This window comes from Aphelocoma coerulescens, chromosome 1 (genome assembly GCF_041296385.1).
Source record: "Aphelocoma coerulescens isolate FSJ_1873_10779 chromosome 1, UR_Acoe_1.0, whole genome shotgun sequence".
Taxonomy (NCBI): Eukaryota; Metazoa; Chordata; class Aves; order Passeriformes; family Corvidae; genus Aphelocoma; species Aphelocoma coerulescens.
The window spans coordinates 35,487,365-35,514,656 of record NC_091013.1 but is presented as its reverse complement, the minus strand read 5'-3'; the positions used below and the strand labels follow the sequence as shown (position 1 = coordinate 35,514,656).

Sequence of the window (27,292 nt, the reverse complement as noted above, 5' to 3'; positions counted from 1 at the left end):
TTACTCCTGAAATACAGTCATTACATATTGATTAGCTCTGTAGTTATTTTCATGCATCAGTAGTGCCAGTAAAAAAATGGGTAACACTTGTTTTACACCAATGTGTAAGAGCTGTACATTGTTCATCAACAAGTGAAAGGAGTCTTTAAAATATATATTTTTTTTTTATTGCAGAGACCATATTGACATTCTCAGTAGTCATAAGTTTCAGGATAAATGGGAAAAGGTGAAAGAGCTCATTTGGGATTTTAAGTTTTTTTTGGTTAGGGCATTGTAAATGTTCTGCTGTGTCAGGACAAGAGTGCAATAAGAAGGATATATTTGTCACTGTTTAGTGCTAATGTGATTTCCTATTTTCCCTACTGTATGACCCTCCATTTAATCTCAATTGTTGGTAATGTGCTACTTTTTGATTAAACGATGAGAGCTGAAATTCACCAAGGAGAAAATAAATAAAACTATTTGTTTCACAGACTGTCAGCAGCTATTAGGGAAATTAAGTGTATTTTTCCCTGAACCATGTTACAGACTTTGCAAAGTTCACAGTCAGTTAAAATCCTCTTTTATTGAACACAGATTTAAAAGCAAAATTCAGTTATATTTTGGACACTAAGGAGTTTATGCAATTGATAAAACTCAAACATTTAGATTATTTTTATATAAAAACTGCACTGCCTGGAAACTCTTGCTTTTTGACTGTGGCACCCTTATAGCCACAGCTCAGAAGATTTGCAGAGTAAAGGGGGATTTGCAGCTTTTCCCCCCAGCTGCAGGAGTGTCTCATGCCCTGGCAAGGGCCAAGCAGCAGTAGGGATTGTGGCGGATGCTGGTGGCTGGGGACCAGCCTCACTCGCAATCCTTTATTGCAGCCCCACATGTCCAGAAATGGAGCATCCTGTCACACCACTCTCTTGCTTCAAAGAGGAGCCTTGTTGTCTGACCTGCTCTAGGGGCTTGTGGACCCACCATTTCTCCTGAATTGTCAGATTTGGCTGGGTCAATGTATTGGCAAGGTTTCACCTAGTATTTTCCTCTCCTTTTTCTACCATGATAAGGCTTGGGCTCACTCCTTTGTTTGCACCACAGATTGTAAATAGCATCTACCCCAAGAGATCATGCTGTGAAGTCTGTTTTTTACCCCTTTTGGTTTCTGAAGGGGCTCGATGACATGGATGGGTGATCTGAGGAGGGGGAGTGCTGGTGCTGCACTGGGAAACCCTCCTACCCTGAGCCCCTTCCTCCTCCACGTGGTATATAGGCTGCAGAAAGGGATCTGAGCCAGTGGGGCAAGTAGCACACTGATGTAGCAGCCACACTCAGTGAGGTTGCAGTGAGAGCCTGGCAAGAGGCATTTAGGAATTCATTAAGAAAAGGGAAGGAAAAAGCACTGGGACTATCAGTGGGATTGTTGTGGGGCACGATGAAAAGGCAGGTGGAGAAATGGATGAAAGTTTTGTCTGTGGACATGCTTTGCATACCACGTAGAGAAACAGAACCTAATCTTGATTGGAACAATTCAATTCCATTGTGAAGTACATGTTAAATAACAATGGGCGGCTGCAGAGCTGTGCAGACTTGCAGGTGAAGAGCAGAATTTCAAGCAAGTGGCTGTGCAGGCAGGAGAGGCAGAGGGGAGGGCTGGGATAGCAGCTGGCACTGGTGTTTGAGCTCTGCTCAGACCTCAGCCTGTGCTTTTACCAGTTAAAAGCAGTTGCTTAAACCTTAGCACAGTTTGCACTAATTCAGCTGGAATTTTTCCTGGGAAGCAGAAGTTTAATCATCTGGGGCTTTGCTGCCTGCAGTGTGTCACCTAGAGTGAGCAAGCATGTGGGGGGGGCTCATTGGTTGAACTCTCAAGGCCAAAGGACATGTGTAGCAAAATGACACTACCAAAGAGCATAGTTCAATATTGAGCTTCCTAAAGTGAATTATTTCAGCACCAGATAAATCAGTAAAATGTATTCATCAAACCACAAAACCTCACAGTATTTGTTTTCCGTTCTAAACAATTTCTCTAACCTTTATATCAAAAAGCTCTATGAGTTCCAGTGCAACAGGAATTCTCCTGGGGAGCTTCAGGAAAAGAAAAGGTTAATTTTCACTGTTTTATTTTGTCTATCAATAGTTCTGCAAGAGCAGGTCTCTGGGCCACGGCTACTTAAGTCCTGAATTAATCCAGTATCAAAACCCCCAGTCAGAAACTCTGCAGAGACAGAAGCTACCTGAGAATCAAATAAAAGGAATAAGAAAACTTGCAGGAAGATTGTTGGGATTTTTAACATTCGAGACCCACACCTCCTTTTTTTGTTGTTTTGTTGTTTGGTTTTTTTTTAAACAGCTTATTGGGGAAAGACTTTGGGTGTGAAAGGGATTAAAGGTTTTCTCCTTTGCAGTTCTGTATTGTCGTGTTTCAGTTAATGAGATTTGACCATTCACTATGGGTCTCATTTTTGGAATTTGAACCAACTCTTCCTTCAACAAAAGCCAGGCCAGTGAGTGTAGTCATTCACACAGGAATGGGGTACACTGTGTCACCTGTACAGCAGTGTGACCCCTCTGCTGCGACTTCTGTCATCTGGAAAGGAAACAAGAACATGGCAAGGACCACATCTGTCACCAAATCCAATCCTGGCCTTTGCAATGAATGCACAAATTTTTTTGACTCCATCTGTTACCTTAATGAAGGTTTACAAAACCCCCTTAGAAATAAGCCTAGATATTAAATTTAACAACTTCAGTGAATAGTAGATCTGGGTCTTTCTACTTAGCAGCAGTTAACAATTTTAACTACATGCCATTTCATGGTTTCCTTTATCTGTTCCACTGGGAAGAACTGACACTTGTTTTTCCTTTAGTGCCCCTGCAAATGAATGGCTTTATTACCCCTCCCTCCCCCCCCATTATGAGTACCAGCCTGCCCTTCTTTCAGACCATTTAGCTGATTAAATGTGATAAGCTTAAACTCTTGAGTAATTGTTTTCAAGACGGAAGTTTTTTGCTTCCATTTCAAATCTTGGGAAACATTTGTGTGGCTGAGGGTCTGCGTGTTTTCTGTCTCTATAATGAGCTCTGCAGTTAAAGATATGATGGCTCAAATCTTGTCTGACATAGTTTTAGAGACTAGTCTCATTGAAATCAATGGTACTCTTTGCCTGTCTAAAGTTATACATGTTCTTTGGGTCTCTTCTGAATTTAAGCCATCAATAGATTCCTTTGCAGATGGTAAAGAGCCCTGGGGTTGATTGATTTAAACAAAAGGATTTAGGTTACAGAGCTTAAATTCTCTTTCAGTCTACACAACAAAAAAACTTGATTTGAATAATCAGATTCATTCCTCCTTTGCATTTGCATTTTTAGTTATTTTGTTAAAAACAAGTTGATTCTGGTGGGTTAATAAGCATTCAGATATGTCAATTTGCAACTGAATGTAGCCTTTGCCTTTAAATTTAGAACTTTTCTTGGGTAACAGAGGACAAGCTATATAGACAGCTCCATAATTGTATGGTTTCAGAATCTATCTGTTATTTCATGACTCTAGCAATCTGATAGCATTGTGATAGAAAATGGGAAATGGTAGTTCTCTTTACAAGATGACTTTTTTTTTTACTTGTTTTTACAAGTTGCTTCCTGATAAAATAGAGTTTAATTAAAATGAAGAGAACTGTAATTTTTCAAGGGTTTTATTACCAAAACAGAAAAGCCCTGAACTTATTGGGCAAAACTGAGGATGTAAAATTTGTAATTAATTACTTGAACTACCTATCTGTTAAAAAGATATGATTAAAAAATCTGAGCCACCCTCATGTAATTCTAGTCTTCCACTTAAATGACTATAGTAAATAAGTCTAGCCTTCTCATTTTCCATCTTTATGGTATGTTATTAGGGACAGATGTAAATTAACCCTTTCATTTATATCTTTTTGGTTTATCATTCAAGATTAAATGATGAAATTTCCAGCAACTGGAATTATGTGAAACAAATTTCCAGAATAAGATTCCTTCCCTCCCCACCACTTTTATCTGTCTTCCAGTTTGGGCTTTCTCCTCTTAGTCTGGGGAATATTGTGAAACTATAATTTAAGCACAATAGCTCTGTAAAAACCAGAAACTCAGAGCAGCTCGGACATGGACAGTGCTAAATGGTTGTTCTGGTTTGGGCTGAGATAGAATTAATTTTCTTCTTAGCAGCTGGTACAGTTTTGGATTCACTATGAGAATAATGTTGATGACACACTGATGTAGCTGTCATTAAGTGGTGCTTACGCTAAGCCAAGGACCTTTATCAGTTTCCTATGCTCTGCCAGTGAGAAGATGCAAAAGGAGCTGTGAGGCAGCATGACCAGGGCAGCTGACCCAAAGTGGCCTAAGAGATATTCCATACCACAGAACATCATGCTCAGTGTATAAACTGAGGAGAGTGTGCCAGGAGCCATTGGTTGCTGCTCAGGGGGCCTCAGTCAGTGGGTAGTGAGCAATTGTGGATTTTATCTCTTTCTGACTCTCTTCCCCATCCCACTGGGGAGTGGGAGGGGAGTAAGTGGCTTACTTGCCAGCTGGGATTGAACTGCAATGATGGTATTTGGTGACCTGCTTTAAACGCCTTTCTTCCAGGCAGCTCAGGGACAAGGAGACAAAGGCTGAGGATAAGCACTGTAAGGTGAAGGTATTTTCCCATGCAGGAGCTTTGTGTGGGGCAGACCCATCAGCAGGATGTATTACAGCCCAGCTAGCATGCCACCGCAACAGAGACCTAAGAAATTTGGAGAAAAGTGTACTTTTGCTTTCATCTCTCCCATATTCCCAGACATATTTTCATCTCGCATGCTATTAATGAATACATGTAGCACCCTGTAGTCACTTTGAGTTAGTTTGTGCACTTCACAGGTTCTGGTCCTCATCTTTGGCAGTGCAGGCATATGGCCTGCCTGAGTCCTGGGGAAGTGTTCTCTGCTGACTTTACCTGGTGATCCAGGAAAGGATTTGCACTTTCACACCTTCGCCGTCTGTTTTCAGCAGGTGCCTCCAGCAGGAAAGGTGTGAAACCAAGACTAGCAGCCACCCTCTCCCAGCCCTCCTCCACCTAGCTGAGCCCACAGATGGAATAATCCTGCTGCTGTTTGGGGTGCAAAACGGGGGTTGTAGCAATTTAAAACAGAAGAAGCTGTGAAATAGCTGCTGGCTTATGTAATTTTGGGTTATTTAATTTTGTCTGTGTTCTGTACAGTCTTTATGCTTTTTGATCTCATCATAGTTCATAAAGGCTTTCTATATTGTGGTTTCCTTTTAAATATTTAGGAGTTCCATGTCCATCCTGAGTTCTTACAATAATTTAAAAAAATAAGTAACAGTCATTATAAGAAAGTTGTGAAGTGGCAGATGTGTCAGTTTCTATTTTCTATCAAGGGAAAACAAGATACATGACTTGGCAAATATTAAACAGTAAGTAAAAAAGTAGAGATGATGGTAGGGGGCTACCAGTCAGAAGTTGCCATATATCTTATTCTTGAAGTCTTGGGTTTTCACCAAAAGCCAGCAAAGATATTTTACTTTGCATGAGCAGGCAGGTAGTAAATTGTTCAGAGATGTATGCACTCAGGAGCATCGTCTTCAGCACCTCAAGCATTGCTATGTCTCTTTTTCTCTGGGGCTGCTAAAAATGCCGCTACCACTTCAAACACAAATACTTCTGTGTGATTTGCTGTGTTGCTTTGATTGCCAAAATCTATCTTTTTTGAAAGAATTCAAGAAACTAAAGATGACCCATGTACTGTTGTAAGATAATGCATTGAAAATTTAAGCTGGAAGTAAACAAACGAGTTGTGTATTTTCCTTTACAAACACAAGAAAAGGAGTTACAGCCTAGTGTGCGAGGCATCAGAATTAGGATTTAGGAGACTCATTCTTTCCTTGTCTTTTCTGACCTGCACATTTGCTTCAATAAATATCTCGTGGGTCTCTGAATAGAGGAGTTTTAGAAAATTCCAGATTGTGGGAGGATGTCCAGGAAAATTCTCAGTGATTTAACTCAGGCATCCTCAGCAATAGGTACATGCAGGACATCAACTGGTTTCTAGAGAGCTCATTAACCAGACAGAGTGTCACGCTCCCAGAAGAGGCTTCAGTATTTTCTGAAATACATGTACTTTCTCAGCTCTCTCTGCCTGTTGTTGCCTGTCTTATTTCCTAGAGACTGGATGTTCCAGCAACTGAGCATCTCTCTGGTTGGATGTTTATGCAATGTCTGGGGCAGCAGGCTCTTATCTGTCAAGTTTTGCATGCTGTTATGGAGCTGAGCGAGGTAACAAGTGTAATGTGATTTCAGTGGCTGCAGCGATATCTCAGCTCTGACTTTGAAGACATTGTTGTCTACTGCAGAACAAGCTTAGGGATCAACCTCCAGGCAAAGTAATATTCCTCAATGCACTTGACAAAATGAATAAAGGACTCAGTTATGATTAATGACTTTGACCCAAAGTTTCAAGTCCCTGCTCATATTCAGTCATGTAAAATTGGGTTCTTATTTAAGCTATTTCAAAATTGCTTAAAAGTGAACATAGTTCTTTTAGTTTTCTATTCAATATCTTAGAAAATGCAAAGTGTGGATCCACAAACACTCCTGCTCACATCACCAACGTTATATCGCACCTCTAACCTGAGAGAGATTCAGTTTGAAATTGACACACAAATATAATTTTATTATTTTTATGAATATTATTATTATTTATAATATTAATACATATTATAATAATTTATAATACCTACAGTTGAGTTCACTGTTGGGAGTTTCTCCTTGAAATCAATGGAGTTTTCTTCAGTGTAGCCCAGGAAGCTGGCCAAACAAGGAATTGATTCTCTGCTTCCATGGGCAGGCAGGTGTTCAGCCATCTCCAGGAGAGCATGGCCCCATCACACATGACCGTGACTTGGGAAGACAAACACCTTCACTGCAAATATCTGCCCTTCTTTTTCCCCCCACTTTATATACTGAGCATGATGTCATATGGTCTGGAATATCCCTTTGGTCACCTGTCCCACCTGTGACTCCTCCCAACCTCCCATGCACCCCCAAGTTCCTTGTCAGCATGGCAGTAAAAAAGGCAGAAAAGTCCCCAGCTCTTTGTAAGCCTTGCTCAGCAATAACAGAAACATCTCTATATTATCAATCCTGTGTTCAGCACAAATCCAAAACACAGCCCCATACCAGCCCCTGTGAAGAAAGTTAACTCTACCCCAGCCAAAAGCATCTGCTTAGCCTGAAGTAGCTGCTTTAGAAGAGGGTTCTGAGTCATGGCTGCTGCCTTCCTCAGTAAACTTTGCTCATGTTTTGAATCTGCAACAAGACTCATCCAATGGTTTCAGAGTAGAGCTGCTTGGCAATTTTTCAGCAAAACAGATTTCTCAGAAGGCATTACTCTGACACAAAACCAATTCAAACCTTTGACCACCAACTCCATCAAAAGATTCATCAGAAATGAGGTGTTCAGACCTGGGTACATGCCTGCTTCCTGGATCCCCTGGGCAACAGGCAACCCCGACAATCTTTTGAGGACAGTTCTTTTCTTCCATAGTGTACCTTATCTACAGGCATTCCAGCCACCTACGCAGGGGATGATGTTAAGATAAGATGGGACTTCCCAGCCGTTCTGTGTACCTGAATATTTTTTAGGATCTTTCCAAAAAATTTGCTTTCAAAAGAAAAGGAGATTCAGGATTTGATACTCTCTGTGTCTGTTTGCCAGCTATCTTGGCTTCTGTTCTTTCAGTATCTTGTGCTCAGGGAAAACTTCTCTTTTTCCCCAAACAGTCATGAATTATTCAGATTATAAAAGCTCCTGTCCTTCCAAATTTTGATACATTTTTAGTGTGAAAATTGCTTTGTGTTCTTAATCATCAAAATTTCATGTTTTATTATATATTTATATCTTTGATTAAGAAGTTATTTCTCTGTGGCCACAACATTCTCAGGAGAAAGGCTTCACTTTTTAACTGAGCCATTTCTACAATTTCTTTCAAAGACAAAATATGAAGAATTTTATTATGGAGTGAATTTATTAAAGAATTCTTACTGCCACAAGTTGGGGATTGAAGAGAAATTAATTTGATGGTGCTGACTGGGTACCTAGGGAGAACTATATTCAATAAAATACCTCTTTCTAGTCTATTATCAAGGCAGAAATTGGATAGAAATAGAATAATAGCAAGCTACATATGAAAGAATAGAAGGAAAGAGAGAATGCAGATAGCAACCAAGGCTTTTGAGTGAAGGCAGAGATTGCTGAAAAGATGTGCTGCCACACTTCTCTGGCAGCTTTGGCTTCCTGGGGACCTGCCAGTTGGTCCTGGCCACTGGTCTCACCAGGACATAAAGTCAGTGCTACAGCCTTATTGATCAAAGGTTGCTGAACACGTCCATACACCTGCGTCATGGTTTCCTTTCTAGCCTTTGTCTTCATACTCAGTATTTCAATGGATTACTTTTTGTCTGGAATTTCCAAAGCAACAATCACGTTAGGAGGTCTAGACAGTGCAAGTTACACAACACACATAGTCCCTGTCTTCACCTGGAGGCTGTGACACTACAGCAGCTGTTATTTCAACTTGGACTCCTGCACTAGAAAGTAACCTGGTGTCTTCTCAAGACACCTGGCTTTGAAATGATTCAGTGGTTCACAGATCATAGTAATCAGTGCACCCTACAACACAGGTAATTGGTTTCTCACAAGCTTGTTTGCTTTAATATTCATGGGAACACTATCCCAGCTACTCTGTTTCTGAAATTTTTTCAAACTATTCCATGTTCTGTGTTTTCCTTTGTTCTTGAGAGTAAGGCAGTGCATTGAGGGTGACTGGGTGTCACCCCTCCACTAGCTGCCACCAAGTAGATGAAAGACTTTGCTGTACTGAGTAACAGTAATTTCATGTTCCCTTTGTTGTTGCTAATCCCTACAGTGTATATGCATAGTACTCTTCAGGGATCCCAGATGATCGTTGTCTTTCCTGAAGGAAGACACAAAAGGAAAAAAACTCTGCCTATACAGAATTTTTCAGTACAGAAGCAAGTCAGTAATATACCAGCATTTAAAAAATATTACCAGAATAATTATCACTGAGAAAAGTGAAGGAACACAGGCAAAAGTACCTGAGTACGGAAGCCCAGAAGATGGCCCGTTCAGTGCTTTCTGCGTCTTCCTATCTGGAACCAGGGAATTTGTTACTCGCTCCACGAACGGCCTGATGGAAACTCTCTCATTTAAAAAAGTGAAGCCACAGAACAAACACCATGAACACCTGTGGCAAAAAGAAAACCAAACCAAAACACATCTGCAAGCTCCTTTAACTCCTCAGCTCATGAGTAGATTTCCGACATGAACTGAAAAGTGCGTGATATAATGGATGGTACGTGAGGTAGGACCAGTTGTATACGCCCACTTTTGATGAGAGTTCCTACAGCAGTCTACCTATGTTGGCGATGAGGGTTATTCCACCCATACTTGATGTATTCTGCAGCACAAATTATAGGGATAAAGGTGTTTTAACATGTTTTTCCTCAGCATTAAGTGATCTTAATCACAGGCAGTTCTGTGTGCACATCTCTCTGTTTGACCCCTTGTTCATGTCCCTCAAAACTCAACAGTGATTCTCTCAGCTGCTTCCTGCTCTCCGTCCTCTGTGCCCAACCTTCTCTCCTATAATCTCTCCAGATGGCAGAATCCTGAAGTCATTAAATACAAATCAAGTACAATTTTCTGATTGAGTGGGATGAGGGGAAGCTATTCCAAAGTTGTAAGTCCCCTGGCCTTAACAGGCTAATTTCACTGCTGCTCTTTCAATTATATGGCCAACTCTGTTAGGCAGTACAATCTGAAGTATATGTATCCTGTCCACTCCAGCTGTTTGTCACAATGTTTAAGACACATAGAACAGTTGTCACTGTTGGCTGGTAGTTGCTGCAATTGGTACTGAGAAAATGGATGGATTACAGAGGAGGAGTTATAGACGCTTATTAAATTTTTTTCCTGTGCAGTTTTCTGTGGTTTCTGATAAACATAACACACTGTCTAACCCAGGACTCTGAGCTATGAATTCAGGTGAAGGTGGAAGTGGACGAGTACGTGGATTATCATGGAAAGCGCCACAAAGCCATCATGTCTAACTGATGCAGACACATGATTTCTAAAGAGTTAAGCTGTTGCTCCTGTTTTAGACAAATGAAAAGGATGTAACATTGCATGGCAACATGGCTGTAGGAACTGGCTGTTGTCAGCTAACACATTTTCCCAGCATTAGCACCCAGAATGGACAAAATTATATGTCCCTTAAAATTGCCTTAATCAAAATGCATGAACTAGCAAGTCCTAAAAAATCAATATTAAAATACAAACCCTCCTAGCACTTGTCCCAGTTTCCCTAGAACAGAATATTCCATTTCATACTGAGGGAAAATTATTCTTTGTCGATGAGTTATAATTGATGAATATTAAAAACCAAAGAAATAGCAGAGCTTCCATAAAAAGGAAAGAGTTTTTACTCTGGGAATAGATGGTGCCAAAATAATGTAATTTTTTGTATGTAGGCTACATTTTGCTTAAATGAGCTGATCACATGCTATCTTTTCTCTCCTTCTTCCACAGCCTCCACAGGTAAAAAGATGTGTAATTTCAATCAGACCTTTATCTACTGTTGAAGGCAAACATATAGTTAATTGAAAAAGAAAGTAAAAGATGTGATCAATACTATAACAAGCAAAAGGAATAACAGGTTCAGAATTTCATTAGGAAGGAGTTAAGCAGAAATCGTTTTTGCTTGGATTTTACAAAGGCATTAATTACAGTTCCTTGGATACTAATAATATAACAGTTTGTAAACAAAAATCCAATTTAAAAAAAAAGTTCAGCACCAATAAGTTGGTAACTGAAGAGTGAAGAAGTATTGTGCAATTTATAGGCAGCCGTTTTCTCTTTAGGACAAGTCCAGCCAATTAATGAACAAGATGTTACTGATTCTATATATACAAATATGATTCTTTTACTGGTTTTTAAGGCTTTTTTACACTGGCAACGTGTAGAGAATTCTTCCCTGTGATTTGAATAATACTGGGGTGCCAATTTGGACAAATTAGGAGGAAAATATCCTCTGAGAGAAGGCAGGTCACAACCACCCCTCCCCCACCAGGTTCGGGAAAAAAAGAAATTTTCCTTGGAGGAAAGTGAAAGAGATAAAAACTATTTATTTAATAAACACACAGGAAAAGGATAATAATGCTAAATTATAAAACCTCTCACTGTGGAGAGAAACCTGGGAAGATTTCAAAGTCCCTCTGTAGGTGTAGTCTCTCTCCTCCTCCTCGGAGCTGAGTCAGTGTGGGCCCACCTCCAGGGCCTCGGTGGAAAATTCTCCCGATATGTTCTGATGTTGAAACAGTCCAGAAGAGAAGAAGGGAAAAACCGAAGTCCCAGGAAAACAAAGTTCAATTCTCCGTCTCCCTCTGTAGAAAAGGAGCCGAAAGCTGGCTGAAAAGCAAGCAGGGTGCTTCCTCTGCTCTTGCTGGCACAGGAGCAGAGGAGTATCTGTGTCCTTGAACAACTGCTTTGAGAAATTTGCTCGGTTTTTTTCCTCTCCCCCCTCTCAAGCTCAGTTTAAGGGCACAGAAAGGCACAAATTAATTTCTGGGCATAGAGCAGCGATAGGGGATACACATCATAAAGTCACCCCAAGACAACTGGTTATTGCTTCCTGTCTATCTGGAACTCTTGATATAATTCTTCAGGGTCCCAAAGATGGAAGAGACTTTAAAGACCATCTAGTTCCAACCCCCTTGCCATGGAAAGAGACATCTTCCACTAGACCAGGTTGCTCAAAACCTCATCCAACCTGGCCTTGAACACTCCAAGTGATGGTTAATTCCTTAATGTAGTATGGTTGGTTTTTTTCCTTGTAAGTTTAGATAATTGCTTCTAGCAACAGGAGATAGAAACTAAACAGGAATTTTGCACAGAACTTTTAGCGTAGCATATTAGATATGGTGGATGGGAGGAGCAAAGTAAATCTTAGGAAAAGTTACACAAGCTGACTTTAATGGATGGTCACAGTGTTACTGTGCTTATAAATCACAGTGTGGGCATGTAAGCACTTTCAACTAGTACATAACCCTATTTAAAATATTTGATATTATTTTGAATAGAAGAGAGTAGAATAGACTGTTTCAGTTGGAAGGGACTTACAACAAAAGTGACCAGTTCATGACTGACCAAATGATAAAGCAAATTTTTAAAGGCATTGCTCAAATGCCTGTTAAACACTGACAGGCTTGGGACATCAAACACTTCTCTAGAAAGGCAGCTCCAGTGTTTGACCATCCTCTTGATACAAGTCTCCACTGGTGGGGAACTTATCTGACATACCATCAAAAGTAAAAATCTTGGTAAATCCTGTATATCCTGGGAGAACCTTACCACTGAATCAGCAGAGACAACGTGGTATTTCTGATGCTGTAACAATATCCATACAGACCAGGCTCTGAGGCTGCAGAGAGCCCTGCTCATAAGAACATAATCACATGAATTCCACCCACAGACAATTTTTTGAAAGCATTTTAATGTTGAGCTGTTGTCATTAAGATTTGGGCATCATGATATTGACATTTATGCCTGTTTGTGCTGGAGAGCTGTTAAACTCAGGAACATAACGTCCAGTGAACCATCACATGAAGTAATGGTTTATCCATGTCAGTAATTTTTTTAAGTAGAGCACAAGAGTATGTAAGAAAACTTTTGGTTTTTCTCTGTCATCCAGAATAAGTTGTATAAAATATGAATGCTCATATTCATCATTGTTCTGCTACTTTAAAATATCAAGATACTTCATATTGCTGATCACAGCTGATCATTATGTTAGCCACTCTGTGAGCAAAGAATTTACATAACGTACTGGGTACGAACAGCACTATTTTCCTTAGGATAAAGAAGGGTGAAGTAGTAGTAGTAGAGTACTAAACCAAGGTAAATGAGCATTTTTAAAGTGATTTTAGACAGAATCTCGTAGTACAGTCACTTTCTAAAAAAAACCAAACATAACAAAAAGCTTCCAATTACTTAGATTTATTAGTTTTTATAAGGCACCGTGTAACCGATTCACTACTGTCTCATTCATCAGGTGAGTTCTTCAGGAAAAGACATCCTGTCAGGTGCTGCAGACAAAGCTCTGAGCAGCATCAGTACTGTTAATGCCTCAGATAATGACTGCAAGGATTGAAAAATGATACATTATTATCTAGCAGGCATTGATCATAATTATATCACTGATAAAGGCAAAGCATATAGAATGTTGTGTTTTAAATATGTCCTTCAGTTAGAATAAAAATGCCATGGAAATAATTTCAGTGGTAGCTGTGTGATCCTTCCAAATGCAAAATGTAAATGTTTTGCATATACTGAGGATGAAAGGAATTATCACTCTAAGCTATTCACTTATTAATTTTCATTTAATACTCATGATATATCAAACATTATAGATCATTCACCATTTTGCTTTACGACAGAGCAGAACCCTGATAACTATGCTCTGTTTAAAATGTAAATCCCTCATTTACCTGCCTGCTTGGACTGAACTGCAGAGTCATAATTTGCTGTCACCATTTCCATGTTCCTTTGCTCATGTCACATTGTTGTTAAAATGAACACATTGCATGTACAGCATAGCCTTCTTCTTCCTAAGGCAGAGCACAGACCCTTTCATCCTTGCAAAATGAATAATTAAACTAGGATTTTAATATTTGTGCTTGCTTTTGGGTTTATTAGCTCTAACTGTGAAAACTAAATCAATTATTTTGTATGCTCCATCTGACTAACTCTTGAAAAAATGGACTGCGGTTTTCCATATATCTGCTCTGGCTTTAAGCTATCTTAAAATAGCACTGTTGAAGAAATGGACTCTGCCAATTGAATAAGTGGCTTTCTTATTATAACAAGACCACAAGTGTAAAGCAAAATTAGGGAAGATGTTTGTCACTGATAAGGTCCTATGGTGGTAATGTCATTCTTCTGCTGTACCTGCCTCACTTGAATTTGGGTTTTTCTGTTTCTACAGACCCCAGAGGAAGGAGCCTCTACAACCATCTATGCAGCGGTTTCACCCGAGATGGAAGGAGCTGGTGGCTGCTACCTTTACAATGAGGAAAGGACAAAATCGGCTGACGTAGCATATGATGAGGAGCTGCAGAGAAGGCTCTGGACAGAAAGCTGCAAGATGGTTGGGATTTCTGATGAAGCCAGCAGGCTTCCCTAGAAGAAGCCACTTTCAGCTGGGTAAACGAAATGCATTGAAAAGCATCTTAGGTGAATTCTTGCACCATCAGTCATCATCCTGGAAATCACTGTTCAGTCCCAAAGGCAAATGTGAACAGCTGCTCTTCACTTGAATCCCTAATCTGCTAGGGTGTGGGGGGAATATTCCCACAGAAAGGTGTAGTGGTTGGTTTTAAATCTAACCATCAGTTTTGTAAATCATGATGTTTCAGTCCGTGATTAAAATACAATCTTTAAACATGTGCAGAGATGAGTTTTCATTGCTTTGTTCAACAAAAATAACACTTGAGCATGTTGTGCTGGGAGGTTTTGAACTTAAACCACCTTTGTACATATAAGTTACTCTTATAAATCAGTTTTAAAAGTTGCAGCTTTATTTCCTTAAGCTTCATTAATCTTCAAGACACTTTCATCAGCTCATTCTAATGCAGAAATTTGGCATTCATGATCATGATGTTGTTTCTGTCTTAAGGTTAGTTTTATTTGTCAGCTTTTATCCAGAGGTGTTAACTGAAGGTCAGAACAACAACAAAAAAGTAAATAAATAGTTTCTTCTTCAAAAAGGATATTGAATTCACTTGTTTCCAGTTTAAGTTCATCTCTCCTATAAAGGTGAGGAAGGGGCCAAGCATCATAATGGCAAAACTGGCTTTGGCAGAGGATGCAGTCAGCCTATTGTTTTGACAGTGGGCTAAGATAACTTGTCCCCTTTTCTCCTGAACCCCTGTAATGTTGCACCCACAGCTTCTTTCATTTTCTCTGACAAGGAGAGTCACACGTACTGTTGCATGAAGAATCATCTCCTTTTACTGGTTTTGATCCTAGTTCATATTTGTTTCAGAGCTAGAGTTCATGGTTTGGAAGAGACAGCAATCAATACCAGCCCACTTTTTCCTTTTTCTGGAGATGTACAATGCATCCTCCCTAAACTGTGTCTTTGCCATTTTTCAGAGTAGCCCCTGCCTACTCAGACAACTTACATAGGAGCAAGAGGGTATTTTCCTTTTAGTTGTGTATGTCTTTCCTTAAATTTCCTAGCAGCTGTTTTATTTGACTGTCTCAGAGTGTGGAGCTGATATTTTTTTATGAAGTTATTTTCAACAAACACTAGGATTTCTCCCCTCAGTGGGATACAGTTGGTTCAGATGCTATCAGTTTTGAACACACTTCAGTTGTGTACAGTTTGGGGAACTCTACCTATGTCTAGCAAAGTGAATCTTTAGGCATGATGTTCACATTGGAGTAAAAGGCAAAAAACACATGGGGCAATATAAAGATAGCCTGAATTTATACAAGTGCAAATATCTAGAAGAAAAAAACTGTATTGAAGATAGAAATATTTTAAAGGGAATGGTGGAACACCATGAGAATAATTTGCAGAGAAACTTCCCCGGATTTAAAGATTATAAATCTCATAAAAACACCTGGAAGTGTCTGGGAAGACCTCACAGCAGCTTTAGTGTGGGTACTAATAGGGGCCTACGGGAAAGATGGGGAGGTGCTTGTGCAGTGTAGTGATAGAATGAGGGGTAATGGTTCTAAACTGAAGAAGAAAGATTTAGATTAGACATTAGGAAGAAATACTTCACTGTCAGGGTGCTGAAGTGGAACAGATTGTCCACACTAACTTTGGATGTCCCATCCCTGGAAGGGTTGAAGGTCAGGTTGGACAGGGCTTAGTCTAGTGGAAGGTGTCCCTCCTTGCCCATGGCAGGGGAGTTGGAAACAGATGGTCTTTAAGGTCCATTCTGATCCAAACCATTCTGTCATTCTTTGATCTCTTCTCAGTGAGTCTTTCCAAGCATGGAGTCTGCATCTAGGGAGCCTGAGATCTTATTGTTGATGGAGTAAGGTCTACCCTACTCCCATCTTGGTGATTTTAGGTGCCATCTAAAAAAGCCACATAATCCTATAAATGTCCTTGAGTTTCCTTTTTTAAGATATACACAGGGAAAGAGACTAATAGGTGGGCATAAAGCTTGTATTCATGTTGATGAGCTGGAAATCACTGCATGGCAGAACCAAGTGCAAACAGAGTGTTGTGCTCTCCTTTGCAGCAGACTAGAAACAATCCGAACGTGTTCCTATGCTCTGAACCCTGGACTAATATCCCTTTTGGGCTTTTTAGCTCAAACTTGGTACTTCATTCCAAGTGACCTTATCTCCAGCCTTTGGTTCAGAGGAAGATAACATCTTAGTGAAAGTAAGCATACTCGCATGTCCAGAGACTAGGAAGGAGATGCACAGAAAAAAAAAAAAAAGTATGAAAAAAGAAAATCATCTGGGAACAAAAATAATAAACAAATGGGGGGAGAGCATATTTCCTCTCTGAATTAAGCCATGCATGATCTACTCCTAGCTCTTCGTATATACAACGGCTGGCAGCAGGAAATTTATCACTCAGTCACTATAGCACTTTTTCTGACTGGCTGACTTTTTTTTGGTAAGTGAATGTAGTGCTTGTGAAATGTGCCAGACTGACACTATGGGAACTAAAATCCTCTGTTTATTCACGGATCATGCACAGGATGCAGTAAGCCTGCTAGACAGCCAACATTTTGATGTTGCCATAGCATTCCCATGGAACATCACTGCTGCTAAAAGTGTGTCCAGGATTACTCAAACTAGATGGGATGAGATTGCCATCAGTTTTAACTCTCTCGAAGCTCCACAATATTTGCACAACCAGTTTCAAGTGGCATAGGGATTAGTGAATTAGCAAACAGTAAAGAGAGCTAGTCACACTTTCAGTGTAATCTGAACCAATTTATTAACAGTCTCAGTCCAATGAAATCTGTTTTAAACACTGAAAACATGGTTTGTGAGAACCAAGAACACAGATGTGCCTGAGTGAGGGGAAAAAATAAGCGTCCTAAAGCCTGGGATTTCTAGAGTGTTGCAGTTCATGAAGATACGGTTGAGCTAGTTGCAAAACTGTTATCTAAAAGCAGAAAACTGTGTCAGCTTTGCAATGTCACATAAGCAGGTGAGTTTATCTGGAGCAAAACCCAGTATTGTTATAAAGTGCTCCCAGTGTGAATGAGAACAATCACTTTTGATACTGCTGCAAAAATCCAAAATAATTCTTAACATATCTATCTGGGGGAAAAAAAATGAAACAGGTAAAAAGATGACCATGATTTTACTTTTGCACAGATAAATGATTAGAGTTGATTTAATTTCACATTTTAAGGTCATGGGATTTCCAGAGATCTGAGAAAGGTTGCATTTCACTTCACTGAATACGTGGCTGAGAGGTAGCTTTGTAGTAGGTGCATAGGTATAGAAAAAATACCTGGAAGTTCTTTAACCTTGCAAAGAAAGGCTAAACAAGCCCCAATAATGGTAAATTGAAGGTAAACAAATTAACCTTGCAACAAGAAAACAGATCCTCTCTGAGAGTAATTTCGTATTGGAACACACAGATCTGATATCTGAAGACAATTAAAAGATGCCTCTGAAATGACACCTGGCAAAGAAGCCAGGTAGGCTCCTAAGAAAAGTGGGTCAGTCACAGTGAAGTCATGCTTAGATCCTCCCTCATGTACACAATGACAGCGCTTATTTTGATTAGTATGAGAGCACTTAATTTGATTATTGCTCACAACTTCTAAAATGGATATTTCCCTACCAGTACTCCACCAAGGCTAATGTTTAGTTCAGAAATCTAACTGTCTCTACCTTGTCACAAAAAGGCACACAAAATCTATAGTCCAGTTCAAGGCTGAGATAAACAGAAGCATTCACTAAGTACCAAAGTGATCTGAGCCTATTGCCTTTGGCAGCAGAGCGAAACCCTGTACAACCATTTTTTTTTCCTTAAAAAGGGATTACAAATTTAAAAGTAAAACAAAAAAGGAAAAGGAAAAAAAATATTCTCTAAAAAAGGACCAAAAAATATGTGTCCTCTTATGAAGGATGGTTCAAATAAATATAGATCTTATGGGAATAAAGGAAATTATCTAGGAATTTGATAAGGCAATGTTATTTAAACAATGAACTTGTACAGGAAATAAATAACTTGCTGACAAAAGAGCTCTAAGGTTCTTAGGAAAAAAAAAAGATAATTTCCTCAATAATTAACTTCTTTATTTGTAAACTGCAGGGAAATTATTTATAAACTGAAAAAATAAGTGCTGTAATTTGTGTGTGAATACATTGTTATTTGCACATCATGAAGTAGCTGCATTCTTGCTTCCAGTTCAATACTGATTTTAAGCGCTAGATGTGGAGCTGCTGGCCATACTTCCACAATGATATTTTATAAGTATTTAGACTCCATAGTTCACTTTTTGCACATCAATTACTTTAGTACACAGTGCGAAGTGATATTGTAGAGACAAAGGACTTTGTTATTTTACATCAGGCTTGCTACCGCCTCCTCCAAATGCACAGTAGTGTTAACTCTAAATATGTCAATACATGGCAGATATTTAAATGTTCATCCTAAATAAATTTTCTACGTACAGGCTCTTGTTCAGTTTCGGTGTTAGGCTGACCTTGCCTGTTTTTTGACATGGTTTCTGCTTCAGCTGCCTCCATGGAAAGACAAAAATCAGATTCCAGTGAAGTTAACATGAAACCTGTCACAGATAAGACAAAATTCCCATGATTTTAAGAGGGTGAAGGCTGAGGATACTGACCCATCTGCAGTAACTGAGGAAGTCAGTGCAAAACGTATATTGTACAACATCAGACCAGGCAAGGTGGATAAACCACAAACAATTCCTTGAAGGTAATTTTATTCCTTTTTAAAACAAATCTATTGTGCTTTGGCAATCTTCTGTGGCAACACTGAAGGATGGCAACATTGAAGGAAGGTAACAGGAAGAAAACAGACCAGTGGCCAAGAGTGCTGTTTCCAAATACATATAGTTATTGGCTTCCATACTGTACCCATCAACACTTGGCTTCTCTCCCTCTGGAAATGGACCTTAGCCAAGAATCCCTTTCACACGGGCAATCCAGAAGAGTCAAAATGTAGCACTGACTCATTTATTTAGACAAACTGTCTAGATTAAACCAATCACTTTAAAGTACAAGACTTTCTAATCTCAGAAAAGAAAAAGAAAAAACAAAATTTATTTCAGCTTGCCCACATATATGGAACTGATTATTTAGTCCACATTCATCTGCACATACTGACGATGTGTGCTGTATCTCAGGCTTTTTTAACAATACAGAAGGAAAACAATAAATTCCATTTAAGATGCACGGGATAGCTAAGGGGCAAATCCTGCACTTTTTTTCTCAGGGAAAGACATTGAAGACAATGTCAGTTCTTTACAAGGAAAGTAAGACCATGCTCAAGAAAGTTAATGTAAAACATCTGCACAGAACTTTTCTCTTAACTACATGGCACAGCTCTGCTGAAGTTAATGAGACATCCCAGAATCACTGTACAAAGACACGTAACTTAATAGCAGAGGAAGCTATAAAAACCTTGTATCATTTAAATTTGATAATGCCTCAGAACATTATCTCTGGAGTGAAAGAGACTTCATGCTTCTCCTGATATATTAGAACCCTCTCTTTGTCTCAAAGAAATTAGTCTAAAAAAAAGTGCAACCTAAAAATTCCACTGATATGGTATATTGAGGAGAGAGAGTAACATTTACCTCACTTAAAATCATCTAAAACCAGGATAGATGGTCTAAGCCTATGAGTTAGGCCCCATCTGTGGTCAGTGAGTATAACGCTACTATGGGACAATTCCTCTCACCGCTATTTGAGTGGGAAATGAGTCATGACACCATCTCTGGCTGTCCAGAGAGGGAAAACGGAGTAGTAGCCTAAGGTAAATGTCAAGTACCTGTACATTGTTGAATCACAGAATTACAGAATCAATTAGGTTGGAAAAGACCTTTGAGATCATCAAATGCAACCTATGACCTAGCATCACCATGTCGGGTAGACCATGACAGTGAGCGCCACATCTGGTCTTTTCTTAAACACCTCCAGGGATGGTGATTCCACCCCTTCCCTAGGCAGCCCATTCCAATAGCTAATCTCCCTTTCTGTGGAGAATTTCTTCCTAATGTCCAACCTAAACCTCCCCTGGCACGGCTTAGGACTATGCCCTCTTGTCGTGTCTCTGGTTGCCAACTCCCCTCTGGCTACAGCCTCCTTTCAGGTGGTTGTAGAGAGCTATGGAGTCTCCTGTGAGTAACTTTTTTTCCAGGTTAAACACCCGCAGCTCCCTCAGCCGCTTCTCATAGGACTTGTATGAGCTCTTGTTGACTCAGCGGGCTCTCCCTGTACTTAAACTGCCTGAGGACAAAGATTTTCTTTTCTGGTCTTTTTTTTTTGTTTGTCTCCCCCCCCCCCCCCCCCCCCCCCCCAACAGTTTCTTAGCTCAAAAGGCACAATAGCTAATTTACAGTAATTTTGATGTTCTGCACAACAAAGATCATCTAACCCTGATTTGAACTGGCTGGATCATCTCTTCTAGATGGTTGTCAGCCCTAGTTTAAAATTTTCCAGTGAAACAGAGCACCTTAAATACAATCTTTCCAGCCACAAATTGTTTTCAGCTTTAAAAAATGAACTTTATTTCCCTTTTGAATTAGAGTAGCTTTTCAGCTCCCAGCTATTTGATGTAGTTACACTTTCATCTGCTGGGCTGAAGAACCCATGTTCTGATCCCGGTGGAGATGGACAGGCAAGGAAGAAGGCATCTCTTGGCATATTTTTGATAAACAAGCTTGATCAAGCTCTTTGAGTCGTTCATTGGAAGTCATGTTTTACATCTTGCAACTGTCTTCTTATGTCTTTGTGAATATCATCTGATTTTTCAACTTGCCTTCCTGCTCTTGAGATTTTAAGAGCTCATTTTGATATCCACAGGTAATAGAGCCTCACTAGTCAGCTTATTTTGTCTGTTCCTACACCCCAAGGCCATATGGACCTTCCTCCCTGAAGCATCATAGAGGAACTCAGATTTGGAGATTCTATAATCCTTTTTTCAGACACACAAAGTTTTATCCTGTAAATACAGCCCACCTGATTTGTTTCAAGATGTATGATCTAATAGAACTCTAAATACTTCTTTTACTGTGATTTATTTCCACCATTAAAGCCCTAAATCTCAAGCTAAAGAGTGCTTGAGAAAATTCTGGAGCTGTTGAGTCAGGAGATGCAATAGGGACTGAGAGTCAGAGCACTGACATCATGAAAACATGCCCTGGTTCAGCAGCTGAAGTCATAGATAAAATAGTGTGCAGTGACTTGCTTTATCTGGAACATAACAAATTTCACCAAATCAGTAATTTCCTTTGTTTTAGAAATTATTTCTCTTATTTATCACTCTGACAGAATCTCCCAGAAGACGTTTCTCTCTCAACCCAGACAGGACTAGCAGGATAAATGCACTTTGCTCTGCACCTCTGAAGCAAAGAGATCCCCCAGCAATTACACAGTACTTCAGCACAGTGCTGGAGCTTCGGCAGCCTGGCTACAAACCTTGGCTCTAACAGTGATTTAGAAAAGCAGATTAGGCTCTCAGAGATTTTTTTTTTATTTCATATTAATCTTTTTTTCCCAACCTCTGTTTTCCTCTCATATGTGACTTCTCTTTATAGCCCTCTGTACAGGTGGGGGGCTTCTCCCGAGGCGGATGGAAACAAGGTTTTTTCTACGCACTCACTTGGCAGAACAGTTGTGATTGCAGTATTGTAACTCCCTCTTGCCCTGCTGGGTCTTATTCCTGGACACTGAATTCAAGCTGAAAATTCACAGCTTCTCTGCTTATTATGACGAGAAGCATTACCATCTGTTTTACAGAACTCTAAACCACATTTCATACCACATTTACTTGATACACAATTGCTGCTGCATTTATTACCTGTCTTCTTGTAGAGCAGAAACCATTTTCACCACCAGCTCATTCTCTGAAATACTGAAAAGTACAATTCTCATCCTGGGCCTGAACAAAAACCCAAGATGCAGGTATTTCCTGCAGAACACAGGTTCTGAATGATTTCTTTTGGCAAACTGAAAGGCAGTGGTATTATTAAAATCTTAAAATACTCCATCTTCCAAATTTTACTCAAGTTTGAAGTGATCTGGATCAATATGACTGTGTTCCTCATGTTTTGTTTTGGTGGTGCAGCATTTTGCAATGAAGTTGTTTTTTAAACAAGCTCAGGGAAGAGGCCTTTAGTGAAAGGCATGTCTTTCATTCGGCTCTGAAAGTTAAATTCTGTGTCTTTAGCAATTTTATTTTGAAGAGATCTTCCTTTTGACAATGACGACTTGATGACTTAAACTATAGGAGAGGATTCGCTGCATAGAAATTTTCCTCCCAAATCACACTGCTGGGGTCCATGAAGATCCAGAAAGGAAGATACAATACATAAGCTGGATTTTTCATCTCCTTTCCCTCTGCTTGTTTCATGTCTGAAGGCTGCATGAAAACAGGAGAAGGAAATTAGTAGCAATTTGCCTCCATTGGAAAACAGCAAAAATAAAAGAGCAGTTATCCAAATCTTAATCAGACTAAGTACTTCATATATCTGATGTGTTCACTGGGATTTTTCTAGGTTGGATATTAGAAAAAACTTCCTCATGGAAAGGATTGTCAAGCATTGGAACAGACTGCCCAGGCTGTGTTGTCATCCCTGGAGATATTTAAAAGACTCATAGATGTGGCACACATGAACATGGTTTAGTGGTGGACTTGGAAGTGTTAGGTTTGTGGTTGGACTTGATAAACTTGGAGGTCTTATCCAACCTAAATGATTCTGTGATTCTGTATCTCAGTTTTGATTATGTTCTTGAAGAGTAGCTCTCAGGGTCACAGGACTTGGGAAATTTGGTCCCATCTGTTAAGGGTATGACTTATCTTCTCTTAAAATGAAAGAGTTTTAGCTTCTGTGCTTTTTCACCTTTGTTTCAACATAGCTGGTAATGGGAAGTGGCTGCTGTTTTCAGTACAGCTGAAAAGGTCAAATGCTGGGTGTTGCTCTTTTTGAAATATCAACCTCTTAATTCAGTGACAAATTCATGTGGAATCATTCAATTTTTTTTTCAAAGGCTTTGAGATCTGGACACAGCACCACAGTTATCTGAACAACAACATTTGAACTTGAATATCTGCAAAGTACTTTTATGAGTGTTTTGATCCTACAAATACCTTTCTATCCTGCATTCTTCTAAAGCCAATGAAAAGATCTGGGGAATAGGTTAGACTGAATTTGTAATTTTTTTCCTTTCTGTGAAGTTCCATAAACCTATATGAACTAATTGCCCTGAGAGTAGATGTTTTGGGACACTGCACTTAGTCTATTCTTCACATCCATTCAGTAAAGCACATAAGTATAAAAGCATGTGCTTGTTCATATTCTAATAAGTAAATTCCTTTAAAGCATATGCTCAAATTTCAGCATGTGCTTTACTGACTTGGTGCTACATTGTGTTGAGCTATGGATGTGGGACAGGTGACAAAAAGGGTTTGAAATCTCACCTCAGTAGGTATAATACACAGTATGAGTTGGAGGGCTAATTTTTCTCTGGAACAAAGACCAAAACAAATGGTCTCCATGTTTGAAAGTTTTTCATAAACACCAATGCTAACCTAAAGATAAGTTTAAATTTTCAGCCTTATAGTTCAACCCATTTCAATCAGAAAATCATGGTCTGCATAATCTCCAGAGAAAAATAACACAGACATTAAAGTACATTTTAAAAATGGAAAACCAAAACTAGTGCTCTATTGCTGAACAAGTAGGCACATACCATAAGTTCAAACCATACATCAAAGCTCACTAAAGACAAGAAGCATAGAGTTTTTATGTACAGTACTACAAAACAACTCAAACCCCTGCATTTCTTAACAGGGACTTAAACTGGAGTGGTAACTGTGTGCCAGTGTGAAATGGTTTATTTCATGAATGGAAAATAAAGAAATTCAGAACCACTTGGATTTCATATGTTCAAAAGCAGTTGATTTGCTGAATGCAGATGAATACTTGTACTTCCTCCTATTTTTCTTGTGTCCTCTTTCATTTTTTAATGTCTTTTGTTAGTCAGATGTGATACAAAGCTTTAGATCAAATCTCATGAGGTAAAATCCAAAACTCTGGAAAAAACTAAGCAAGATTGATTTGTTTGGTTTCTAAAGACATAACCACATTGCCAAAAGCCTCCAGCTGGCAGGATAGAAAAAATGTCTCTCCCGATTGCAAATTGCCAATTCTAAAATGGCACAGCAGCAGCTTTCCACCCTGACTACCTGCAGCTGGCCTGCTTTCCACCTTCTCTCTGCCAGGCAAAATAATAGCTGCCTCTTGCCATCTCTTCCATCCACCTCCCCAAAAATGCACATCAAGTTATGAAACAGAGTTAAAAATTGTGTATTTGAGATGAGCCTGTATTATAGCTGTTGGGCTCACAAACAGGAGTGAGATGAAGTACACATCTTTCGCAGACCAGCTGGTATGGCTGTGGGGAGAAACAGCAAGGCTTGCAGCTCATAAAGCCTTCCATGGGTTTAAAAAAACACAAGTACTGATCTTGAGACTAACTGTTCTCAGTTTAACATCATTATGTTAATCAATTAGGTAGAACAAGAGAAAGCTTTACTGACAGCTATGGGCCTGAAGAAATCTTCTTGGCAAAAGGAAACAAGAGCTTTCAATCCCAGGGAATGGAGATAGCTGTGCAGAGGAAACCAAGGAGCAGGGTAAGTTTTTATGGGATTTAAGAGGCCTGGATGTTGCTCGAGATGAAACAAAAACTAAGTAAGCTGCTTTGTAGATGTTAGAAAAAAATTGGTGAGTTTGGTGGGGTGAGATGTGGGTGATGTAGTGTGCGAGTTCTCTTAGTAACAATGAAAATAAACACAATTTTAAAATAAATTTGGGCTGAGATGATGATCCAGACAAGAGGAAGCAGCAGGGCTGGCACCTCCCTGCTGCAGGTGAGTTCAGGAGGCTGCAGAGCTTCAGACTTACTGCTTTGCTTTTCTCCTGTATTTGTGTCATTCTGCAGCCTGGCAGAACTTCATCACTAGCTGTGAAAAAAAAGCCTGCCTGCCCAGAGCAGCTAATCCCTTGCTGTTTGTGCTATGCTCCTGGAAAGAGGAGATTAATGGGAAGAAGAATGATAGAGGGGGAACTCAATCCCCTAGCACTGAAGAGGATCTTGGTAATTTATGAGCAACACTGTCCCAGTGCCTGTTGTGGGGCTCCAAACCTTAAAAGAGAAACTTAGGAGAGCTCAGAATATAGTTCAGACCATAGAAGATTTAAGCATGGATTTGTCTAATTCCTGGGTAGAAGAGTTCATATAGGTGCATCAGCTCTCAAGATGGAGAAGGTCCTTGTCATGCACATTAGCAAATTTCTGGGTGCCTGAGGGAATCCCAGGTGAGACAGGGAGGCTTCTAATGAGTTGGAGTGCTCCTAAATTTAGGCAAGTCCTGAGCAGGAATATTTGTGGTGGGATATTTTGGTATTATGGTGTTCATTCCTTTCTTATTTTAGAGGTTTTGGTTGTTTGGTTGGTTGGTTTGTTTTCACTGGAGCATAGTGCTAGAGCAGCAGATCTGAGACATTTTGCTTACTGATGGGAAAGCAGCACAGGACAGTGACTGGTAGAGGGCTGAAGGGTATCTGCCTGCCCTGGGCATCCAAAATCCTCCGTGTTCAGAACATGAAAAGGAACTGCAGGAGACACAAGGAGCTATCAAACCCATCAGAAACATCCCTGGTGAAAAATATGAAATTAATACAAAAGCCAAACTGTGGCAAGGGATGGCCATTACACTCTTTCTGTGTGTGTTCTCCTTCCCTCTTTCCTCCAAAAGAACACAGATAATTACAAACAGCACCTGTGTTAGGTGAGACCCAGATGGTAGGTGTCTAAACACATCCCAAATGCAGTGGCTACAGGAGTGTCTCTTTGAAACAGCCCAGTGCCTGTTTCTCTAGAGTTGAGAAACTCTAGCTCTCATCTGTAAACACCATGGGGGAAAGGAATATTTAAGCTGAAAGACAGGGGTGGTGGCACAAAGAGCAATAATTTAGTGATGGATAAATTAGGCCAAACAGCAATAGAAATTTTCTTATGATCTGGGGTTTTGTCCCAGGAATAATCTTAACAGGATTAGGGGAATTAAAGAAATGTAAGTATTTTTGAAACTGGAGTCTGATTAGAGCAGGGGTGGCTAAATACACAGCTTTGGACCTGAGCTTGATGACATGAGTGGCTTCTTGAAAACCTAAATTCCTTGACATATTTAAAATCACACCTTCTGGAGTGCAGTTTGCATTCTGGGGAATGCTGGTTACTTGTGAAAACTGTTGAATGATTTTTAGGAATGACAGCCCTGGGCAAGCCTTCTACTAGCAAAGATTGCTTTCACTGACTAGAATTACAACAGAAAAGAGAAATTAATGAGGCTCCTATTAAAAGTGTAATTCAGAAAGCAATAAAGACTCTGGCTTTAAACCATGTTAGAGCCTTGTGCTGTAGCTCAGCATCCAAGTATAATGAGGGAACAGAGGAATCCCCTACTTCTACTTTGGAGATTCCTTTCTTTCCAAGGGAACTTGGTCTCTAGCATGTTACAAGGCTACTCTTGACCAGAGTGTCTAGTCTTCCTCTGTGGTGATTTTTCAGTCCTCATAGCTGTGAACAACCCATAAACAGTTAAGTTGTTAAGTGTCTGAATTAGCCTTCTCAGGGCAGGAGAAGAGGGAGGGAATGGGGGTGGGGAGTAGGGTCTGGTAAGAATTGAGATTAGCAGCTCTTGAATTCACATCCTGGTTTTGAGTGCTTTATATCCATGTCTACGTAATAGAGCTTTTGACACATTCTGACCACATCATAGGTGATTCTTTTGGGACTAGCAGGTCCCCAGAAGCCCTATGTGATGTTGTGAAAGCCTGGTGCTCTCTTTTCCTAGAAATGGGAAAACCTCCTGTGGTTAAACTCCTTCAGCTTTCCTACTGACTTCAGTCATGCAGTTCTGAGAATTTTTTGTTGGC

At 39.7% G+C, this 27,292-nt stretch overlaps 1 protein-coding gene across 4 annotated transcripts in view; it reads left to right on the top strand.

Moving 5' to 3' along the window:
• DHRSX (dehydrogenase/reductase X-linked) overlaps positions 1 to 14,543 on the top strand; it is a 164,045-nt gene extending 149,502 nt beyond the window's left edge. For 3 of the 4 annotated variants that reach the window (XM_069007171.1, XM_069007188.1, XM_069007179.1), the window contains one exon: positions 14,086 to 14,543. In XM_069007171.1, the coding sequence (XP_068863272.1) occupies positions 14,086 to 14,283 (198 nt within the window). In that variant the 3' untranslated portion in view covers positions 14,284 to 14,543. The remainder of the gene's footprint in view (positions 1 to 14,085) is intronic. The other variant, XR_011149009.1, reaches the window with a different exon arrangement.
• Positions 14,544 to 27,292: the final 12,749 nt, after the last annotated feature.